Raw genomic sequence first — 9,377 nt, 5'->3', positions numbered from 1 at the left:
AGCACTTCTGCACCTCAAGGTCCTCACAGGCTGAGAGCCAGGAAATGACGTTGGGTCTTAGGAAGTGCAGCCCACAACGCTGGCCTACCAGTATGCCCAGGGGGGCTGGTATTGGGGCCTGCAGGGACCTCTATTACACCGGTGTCTCCACTAGCGGTGGGCTGCGTCTTGCTGGGTGCTTTCCTTACCGGGTGCCTGGGTGCCGTGCACCCGTGGCTTCTGCCTCAACTTCTCAGGTGAGAGAGCAGAGCGGCTGAGCCTGGTGCACCGGTACTGGGTGTACCCTCCTGATGATGGCCCTGTACAAATGCATGTATACTCAAGTCCAAAGGTACTTTTTAAACTATACTCTGTATCAAATGATTATTCAGCAATGTTTTATAAAGCTTGTCAAATTGCATATGTTGCATATTTCAGCAAAACATAGGAATAATGATTTTGAAGCCAATTAAGTTCCTGTTTTTGGCTTTGACGAATATGGTACAATTTTTCATATTTGGTCTTTCATTTATATTCTTTGCAAAAACAAAGAAATGCTACTTTTCAAATATAGATTCCTATATCTGAACAACAAAGAAAAGCTTTATCTTAGTTTTCTTTGCAGTTTACCATAAATAATGTATGTCTATAGACCAATATGTGTGATTGGCATGGGTAGAAAGCTTCAAGTTCACTTTGGGATCTTCAAAAGGTCTCCCAAGAGGAAAAACGTGCTCCGACCCCCAGCACAAAGGTTAAATCATTTTAAAACAACTTATCAAAAAAATCATCAGGGAGTATTATTTGCCTTTATAATAAATCCCAAGGAATTTACAAGCTCCAATAATGCATTCAAAAAGGTTTGACAATATTTATTATGAATTTTTAAATTAATTTTCTTTTCCGTTTGCCTGCTTATTTCATTCATTTTAATAACGACAATATTTTTTGCAGTAATTGTTGCATAATAAATAATAAAATCATTAATAGTCCAAAAAAGGTTTTCTCAAGTTTAGTACAAAGGAAAACGTGACACTTGGAATAATGTGCCCTTCCTGTGTTCCGCTACATGCTGCATATTAATTATCTGGATGGTTTATTGCAAACAGCCTACTTTTGAAAGGGCAGATGATAGATACTTCTGAAAGATCTGAATAAGAGGTGGTATATTAAGCATATTTTGATTGAGAATTGTGTGTAGCTGCTTTAAATATTGTTCTTTTGTCTTATTTCTTTAATACAAATAACAATAATTATATATTCCACATCAGAGATTATACCAAAGTTTCAGTGAATAATATATTTACATTTAAATTACACTATTTTCTGAGTTCAAGTGTTGATTAAATTGGGAAATGAATGAAGATGTTTATCCAAAATCAATTAGTTGGCGATGATAGTAGAAGGTGCAGTTTTCCTGTAAATGCGCATTTCCTGCTCAGGAATGTGCTCACACACACAAGGCTCAAATAAGATTTCGGGGTGCAAGTCAATAGCCGCCCCACGCAAGATGGCTGTATCCAATGGGGATAAAGAGGTAAGTACTGACTCCTGGACTTGTGTCCTTATTTACCTAATTTCAAGGAGGAGGCTCGGTTTAGGGGGGTCAGATAATGATGTTAGTGTGTGTCTAGGAGTGTGTTAATGTGTGTGACTGGGAATGTTTGTGTGTATATGCGTGTTTGGGCATGCTAGTGTTTGTGTTTCTGGGTATATTGGTGTAAGGGTGTGTCTGATATGTTAGTATGTATATGTCTGGATATGTTAGTGTGTATGTGTCTGGGTATGTTATGGTTTGCATGTGTCTGGGTGTGTGTGTGTTAGTATCTGGCTGTGTAACTGTGAGTTAGTGCACTTGTCTAGGCATGTGTGTATTAGTGTCTGGGTGTGTGTCTAGTAGTGTATGTGTCAGTGTGTGTTAGCATGAGTGTGCATGTGTGTTTGGTGAGTGTCTGGTTGTGTTTGTGTGGGTGAGTGTGTGGGTTTGTGTGAGTGTCTGTGTATTAGTGTGAGTATGCGTGGTAGAGTGAGTGTCTAATATAACAGTTGACAGTATAAGAATATATATCTTGGTGTATTTATGCTCATTAGAAAAAAGTCTTGATGATATTTTGTATGTTGAAATGACTTTACTACAATTGTTATGTGTGCAAACATCAGCTTTCCCTAGATAGATAGATAGATAGATAGATAGATAGATAAACAGAATAATCATAGCAATACACAATACAAATGGTTACAAAATATTTAAAGGGGCAGCATCACCTTTGTTCAGGCATCAGTGAAATGCTAGAAGTGCTAGAAGTGATTCAGCTAAAGAAGTGAATATTATTTGGTGTACTATACAGGTGCCCGTGACACACAACAATAATACATTCTTTTTTAATCGTAGGCTTCAGGAATAAATCCCTCAGTACCGGCCCAGCACAATTGCATGCTAGCTGCCTATAGACAAATGGGCTTTAGCACTGAGAGGCTGGGGCTTAGGCTACCTGAAAAGTAAAGCCCACGGCAGGGAAGAGAGAGGGTGGAAAGAGTTAAATAAGGAATAAAGGAGCGGTGCTGTAAATAAAAAAAGTTACCGTCCCTTTAAATACTAACAAACTGCAAATGTTGAAAATTTGTATAAGAATCTGTAATATACAGCACTGTCATGTTTCCTATTTCAGGAGGAATGCGTCCTTGTATCGCTCAGGATATATTTAGAATTTTCCGATTAGCTCCCCTGCAACAGTGTAACACTGTTCTGTAGTGCATCTGGAACATGTCGAAATAAATAATTATGGTTCATTGCGTTTAAGGAGGAGAAGTAAGCTAGATATCACGCATATTTGGTGTTGCTTATGAAAGGAGTAGGGCTGAAACAACGAATCGATAAAATCGATAATAATCGATAACGGAAATCGTTGTCGACGATTTCCGTTATCGATTAATCAAGTGATCGATTCGTTGTTGGCTCCTTTTACTTACCTCCGCGAGCGTTCCCTGCTTCCACTACACGCTCTGCACTGCGTGACGGATGTGACGCGTTCCGGAGGTAAGTATTCTTCATGTCTGTGCGAATCGCTCTGTGCGAGTGGCTCCGTTCGCACAGAGCGGTTCGCTCTGTGCGAGTGGCTCCATTCGCACAGAGCGATTCGCGGGGGTGGGGTTTCAGGGGATGCAGGGCAGAGTGGGGGTGGGGGGGCAGGCCAGGGTAGGAGACTGAGTGCAGGGCAGAGTGGGGGTGGGGGTGCAGGGCAGAGTGGGGGTGGGGATTCAGGGCAGGGTGTGAGTGTGGGGGCAGGGCAGGAGACTGGGTGCAGGGCAGAGTGGGGGTGGGGGTGCAGGGCAGAGTGGGAGACTGGGTGCAGGGCAGAGTGGGGGTGTGGATGCAGGGCAGGGTGTGAGTGTGGGTGCAGGGTGTGAGTGTGGGGGCAGGGCAGAATGTGGGGGCAGGGCTGGGTGCAGGGCAGAGTTGGAGACTGGGTGCAGGGGCACAGTGCAAAGTGCCAGGGCTGGGTGCAAAGTGCCAGGGCTGGGTGCAAAGTTCTGGGTGCAAAGTGCCAGGGCTGGGGCAAAGTGCTGAGTGCTGGGTGCAAAGTGCCAGGGCTGGGTGCAAAGTGCCGGGTGCAAAGTGCAGGGTGCAAAGTGCCAGGGGTGGGGCAAAGTGCTGAGTGCTGGGTGCAAAGTGCCAGGGCTGGGTGCAAAGTGCCGGGTGCAAAGTGCCGGGTGCAAAGTGCCAGGGGTGGGGCAAAGTGCTGGGTGCAAAGTGCCAGGGCTGGGTGCAAAGTGCTGGGTGCAAAGTGCTGGGTGCAAAGTGCTGGGTGCAAAGTGCAAAGTGCTGGGTGCAAAGTACCAGGGCTGGGGCAAAGTTTCTTGAACAGTAATAGTCCACCTCTTTTCAGAATGTTTGGGGTTATTTTGTTTCATAAATATTGTGTTTGGGTTTTTGTACTTTGAAAATATTGTTTTTTTATTACATCATAACAAAATAAGAATGTTAATGTAAATTTTAAGTTGTTTTTTAACATCCAGTTCATTAAATTATTTTAAATAAACTAAAAATTTGCATATTGTTTTTTTTTATCCGATTAATCGATTAATCGAAAAAATAATCGGCCAACTAATCGATTATTAAAATAATCGTTAGTTGCAGCCCTAGAAAGGAGACATGTCTTTAATCATATCCGATTAGCACCTCGCTAACCTTGATAAGCAGATAATTAAATATAACGTTTGGGAACATAACATGCGATATTGGCAATAGTACATAGTACATTTATGCAATAATGTAAGAGAAAACCATCTAGGATTTTGTTACCTAGGAACAATAAAATAGTTTGCTATTTAAATTAAACTAAATTTTTTCAACAAAATGGGGAAAAAAATGTTAAACAATGTTCCTGACCAAATAACGCAATAAAACAATAGAGGTTAATGTTAAAATGCCCCATTATAAGGGCTCTAGTTTTATGTAGTCACATTGGTCAATGCACTGCGGTAGCCGTGATGAACAGGTTTGCAGGAGTAGAAGGAGTTGCAGCAGGCAGTGTGTATGAATGAGAGCTGACGCCATTTACAGTACATGTGAACAAACAATATAGGGGCTAGAATCCATAGGTGACATCAATCCAGAATTTGCCTGGACAGTACCAACAACAAGGTATACATCTTGCCTTCCATTTGCAGCATCCAGTATCCTGATTGTTGAGGGTGCTGGCTTTGCATGCACAGTGACCCAAATCAACACAAATCAGGAGGAACCCAGTGAAGTCTAGATACTGTCTGTGTAACAGTGATGGTGGGTCATGACATAACATTTATGGGTACACTCATGTCATGTGCCACAATAGGTGCCATTGGGTGAACAGCAGGCAGCTATAGTCAATATTATATATTTTTTCTATCTTATGCACCCTCTACAAGTCATTAGGGGTGATAGAATAGAAATGGTAATGGTTGGTTTATGGCCATAACTTCCCAGAATCACCCTGGACAGATACTTGATTATATATATATATATATATATATATATATATATATATATATATATATATATATATATATATATATATATATATATACATATGAAATAAGCATCGTGTGATAATACCTTTTTTATTAGAATCCATAATACGTCAGTTAGCCAATAAAGGTATCATCTTTACTAAATTTACTCTCTCTCTCCTGCATGAGGTGAACACACAAGGTGATACGCGCCTGTCCGTTATCCTGCCTGATTTGGGCTTTTTTCCGCTTTTGCGAACAAACAACCGAATCCGTAACAATATTTTACACATGCGCCTCTAGTACATGTCCTCACAAAAATATTTATATGTTAACTCTGTGAAAAAAACGGAGCTTCGGCGGCAGGCAGTTCGATGGACACCTTTTACGTAATCAAGCGGCGACCTCTAGCCGTCGGAGGGCCTTCCTGTTGCAGCAGCCCGGCGTCTGCGGTGAGACCGAGGTCGTCAACATGTATTATAAGTTTAGTGGCTTCGCACAGAAACTGGTCGGCGCTGTACCGACCGAGGCGTATAACCCACAGGTGAGGGGGTTCGGAACATGTCGCGATAATATCCCGATTTGCCTGATGTACTGGACTGAGGTAGTGTGAATGTCACTGACCTTCACCAGAAGCTTCCGCCTTTCCTGGTTTATAGCGTAATTCCCATAAACTATACCTCCGGACTGAAGAAGCTTCCCGTGGGATATGGTTTAATAAATGCTTATCGTTATTTATTTTATTCGTGGTGCCGCAATGAGAGCGGGAGTGTGAAAGCCCAGCTATGGATTCTAAGCTGCTTTGCTAATGAAATAATTCAGACTGAGGAGACTTTTTCTTCTCTGTTTGCTCCTCAGCTGGAGTTTTATTGGTGATCAGCTATTGATTATGCAGATCAATGATATATTCTTATACCCTTATCAGTATATAGCCTGTCACCTTTCTAATTACTTGATTGATTTATTCCTGGCTACATTATTCTCATTGACAAATTTGGATCTAGCAGCCAAACAAAAAATTTAGCAACCCGCTTTTTTTTCTCTCCCAATCATATTTATTTTCATATTACTCCCTTACCTGCAGTTAAAGGATGTTTATTGGAGCAGTATGACATAAAACACACTTTCTTCAGTGCTGCCCCACCTTGTACAGTGCTGAGGTTAACCCTATCATGGCAAGGGGTATTTTACACCATAAAGATTCAAGATTGCATGTTTAACCATTATTCTCAGAAAGAAAAAAAAAAAGCTGGCTTCTAGATCCGAACCAAATGTGTCAACCCTTAGGTAGAGAAGAGACGTGGTGTTATGGATTGGTGCGTGATATTTGTAATGTGTATTTTTATAGTTAAATGCATACAAAATGCTGGAATGGGTTGAAGCTTCTTGAGGTGGGAATCTAGTAGATGCTGCACCTATTCTTGTGTGTATTACAAAAACCAAAACACTTTGGATATCGGGGGGGGACAGCTAGTTTGCCCCACTTGCCTGTAAACGTAAGCGTAGTAAGAAAATGCAGATACAATGCTATAAGCCATATATATATAGCGAGTCGAAGTGGCAGTTTAACCTTCCGCGTCGGTAATTAGCAGTGGATTTAAAATGCTGCTGGAAAGGACACCTTGGCGATGTTTTATGCACCAAAATATACACCCAGCATTTTGTGGAAGGAGGAAATCCTCCCTTTTAACCCCTCGACTGTGTTCAATTATCCAACTTCTGTGAATTCTAAGACCAACCTCTTCCTAAATGTTACAGCTTGCGGATGCCATCGTGTCCATTACCGTGATTGATTTGGTTAAATGCACTTGTTTACCAACTATATGCCGCCCTGCCTGTGAGAAGTGATTGAGGAGGACGCTCGTTTCCCATTGGTGTGTTCCCTCTACGCCTACAGGAGAGTCGGATCACAATGCCAGTGGCACGGCAGCTGGAGTTTGTCGGGCCTGCTGTACCTGCTTAAAGGGAACACACCAATGGGAAATGTAATGTTAATGTAACTATTTAGTTTTATTAGTCATTATTTCTGCTTAATAATAAAAAGGAGGCCTGCATATTGCTTCCTATATTTATATCATAACTTTCTTTTGTAATATATAACCTTTTATTACAATATCATTATTTGGATGAAGCACCATAGTAACACAATTGAGGGCTACAAATCCACTGTAACCACTACATAGCCTCACACTTGACGGATATGGATATAGTATTATATCTATTATTTACAGCGTGCAAAATAGAAAACATTTTTTTTTATAATCATACTAAACTACAACTGAAGCCAAATTGCTCTGCTATTTATAGGTATGTGACTAAAGCAGATATGTAATATATTCGCTAGCTTCTTTGTACATATACTTTGTTATATTGGCTGTGTTTGACAGTAGAGTGTGTTCCTGATTCTCTCAAGGTTACGATGACATTTGGTAGTCTGTTTTCTGTCAGTAGACCTCTTCATGTGATAAGGTGCAGGGAGGTTTTATTGACCTCAAAAGCAGTACCAAGAAGACAGAAATAGGCCACCTCCCTGGGCGTTTAGTGACATGACATAAAAGGGAGGACCCTTTCGATATGGGGAAATATACAAAATACCTGTTAACTTTTTTTTGCGTAGGATATTTCTCTAATAGGTTTAAAGAGACCTAAACCCCCCATGACACATTCTGTGTTAGATGGAGAGAAACCCCCTGGCTTCTTTCAATGCAGACATTGGTTAAAACATTAGAAGTACAGCATGTAGAGAGTATCACTCATTGGTCTTGCGGGTTCGCAGTCTTACATCTTAAGATCCCGTTATTTCTTTTGCGTAGACCCAAATATCGTGTTTAATGTGTTTTACATAGCCAACGACTAAATGGGATTTTCTTGTGTGACTTTGTCTCTTCCTGGGTGTACCAAATTTATTAATTTTTTTTCATTACTAATGTTAATTACACCATCCGTTATTGTAAAATGGTCGTAGAAATACTGGCTGCTCTATTAATGGAACACTTATTTTCGGTGGACCTGAATACATTTTCATGCATAGAAAGCTCTGCGTGCGTGCGTTTTTTTTTTTTTGTTTTTTTTTTTTTATTGAGACTCACTTCTCCCCTGAGTGCTTCTAATGAACAGGAAGGTAAACTGGATATCCCTTCCGTGCATGTTGCATAAAGAATACCAGCTCATGTGCGTTAGTGGAACACCCCAGAAGAAAAAAGTTTGGGTATTATTGCAGCAAACTGTGACCTAGAAACCGTATTGTGTGTCTGAATGCTTAAATGTGACACTGGCTGAAGATGATTGAGCGAGTATTAAGCGTCCGTTTAAAAAAAAAAAATAAAAAAAAAAATAAACAAAAAACTTATTTAAAGTAAAACTTAAATGACCTATAAGCCTCTGACCTTCTCTTAGCAGTTTAAGACTAGGGTATTTGTGTTACTCCTTACCTGTTCTGGTCGTGTCACAACCATACAGATACACATTATGTAGGTACTTTCTTCTCCTGCTCATTGTGGAAATGTCATTGAGTACATTAAGTATGCTTTATCACTTTTATTTTAGCACTTTTCATATTTTCCTGAGTCTGTTATGAGCTTATTTTTTGTTTCCTATCAAAGGGACTGCGGCCACCAATTTACTCTGAGCCACCCGCAACCATTTTCGCCGGCCCAACAAAATTGTCAGGGGATTCTGCTGGCGCATCTGAGTATTTAGGAAAAAACAGAGTGCCCGACCTACAGAAATTGTTCCAGGTAATCTGAAATAGAGTCCTGTTGTGTTTGTTTCATATTTAGTTAGTGTCTTAAAGAGATGAACTATATATGTATTCTAAAGAGTACATATCGCCATTATTTATAACACTTTATGCGGCGATCCTATTAAAACATGTCACCATTAAGGCTTCAGTCTTCAGCATGCTTATTTATTAAATATGACAGTATGACCTATCAATAGTATATAACATTTTGAACAGTACTGTTGAATGAATTTGGGCAGTAATGGTAAAAAATAACTAACCTATTATGAGTAAAATGCTTTTTTTTCTCCCGCATAGAAATCCGACGGTGTACCTGTGCACTTAAAACGAGGAGTCCCTGACCGTCTCCTGTACCGTACCACTATGGCATTGACACTTGGTGGGACCATCTACTGTCTTATAGCCCTGTACTTGGCCGCACAACCCAAAAAGAATTAACATGTACAGAGAATGGGACTGACAATGTACCGATCGCAGTGAACATCAGCAATTAACCTTCTGGCCCAAGTTTATCCATTTTATTGTGTTTTAAAACTGATAAAGGCTGCTTATTTCAATGAAATGCTTTTCTTATTGCTTTGTGTCTGGCAGCAGGTTGGTCCACTATCTCTTAAAAAAAGAAAAACTTGGAAAGTTATTTTGGTCCAAATTATGTCTTGTATTGTAC

At 40.4% G+C, this 9,377-nt stretch overlaps 1 protein-coding gene across 1 annotated transcript; it reads left to right on the top strand.

The window, feature by feature from the left end:
* The first annotated feature begins 5,440 nt into the window (after positions 1-5,440).
* LOC149303132 (cytochrome c oxidase subunit 7A2-like, mitochondrial) lies at positions 5,441-8,714 on the top strand. Its single transcript, XM_089481595.1, has 2 exons — positions 5,441-5,512; positions 8,571-8,714. The coding sequence occupies exons 1-2, from the start codon at positions 5,441-5,443 to the stop codon at positions 8,712-8,714; spliced, it is 216 nt and encodes a 71-aa protein (XP_089337721.1).
* Positions 8,715-9,377: the final 663 nt, after the last annotated feature.

The sequence above is a fragment of the Sceloporus occidentalis genome, unplaced genomic scaffold (genome assembly GCF_023333645.1).
Source record: "Sceloporus occidentalis isolate IW3139 unplaced genomic scaffold, rSceOcc1.0.p SCAF_15, whole genome shotgun sequence".
NCBI classification, from domain to species: Eukaryota; Metazoa; Chordata; class Lepidosauria; order Squamata; family Phrynosomatidae; genus Sceloporus; species Sceloporus occidentalis.
This window is presented reverse-complemented; position numbering and strand designations above follow the sequence as displayed.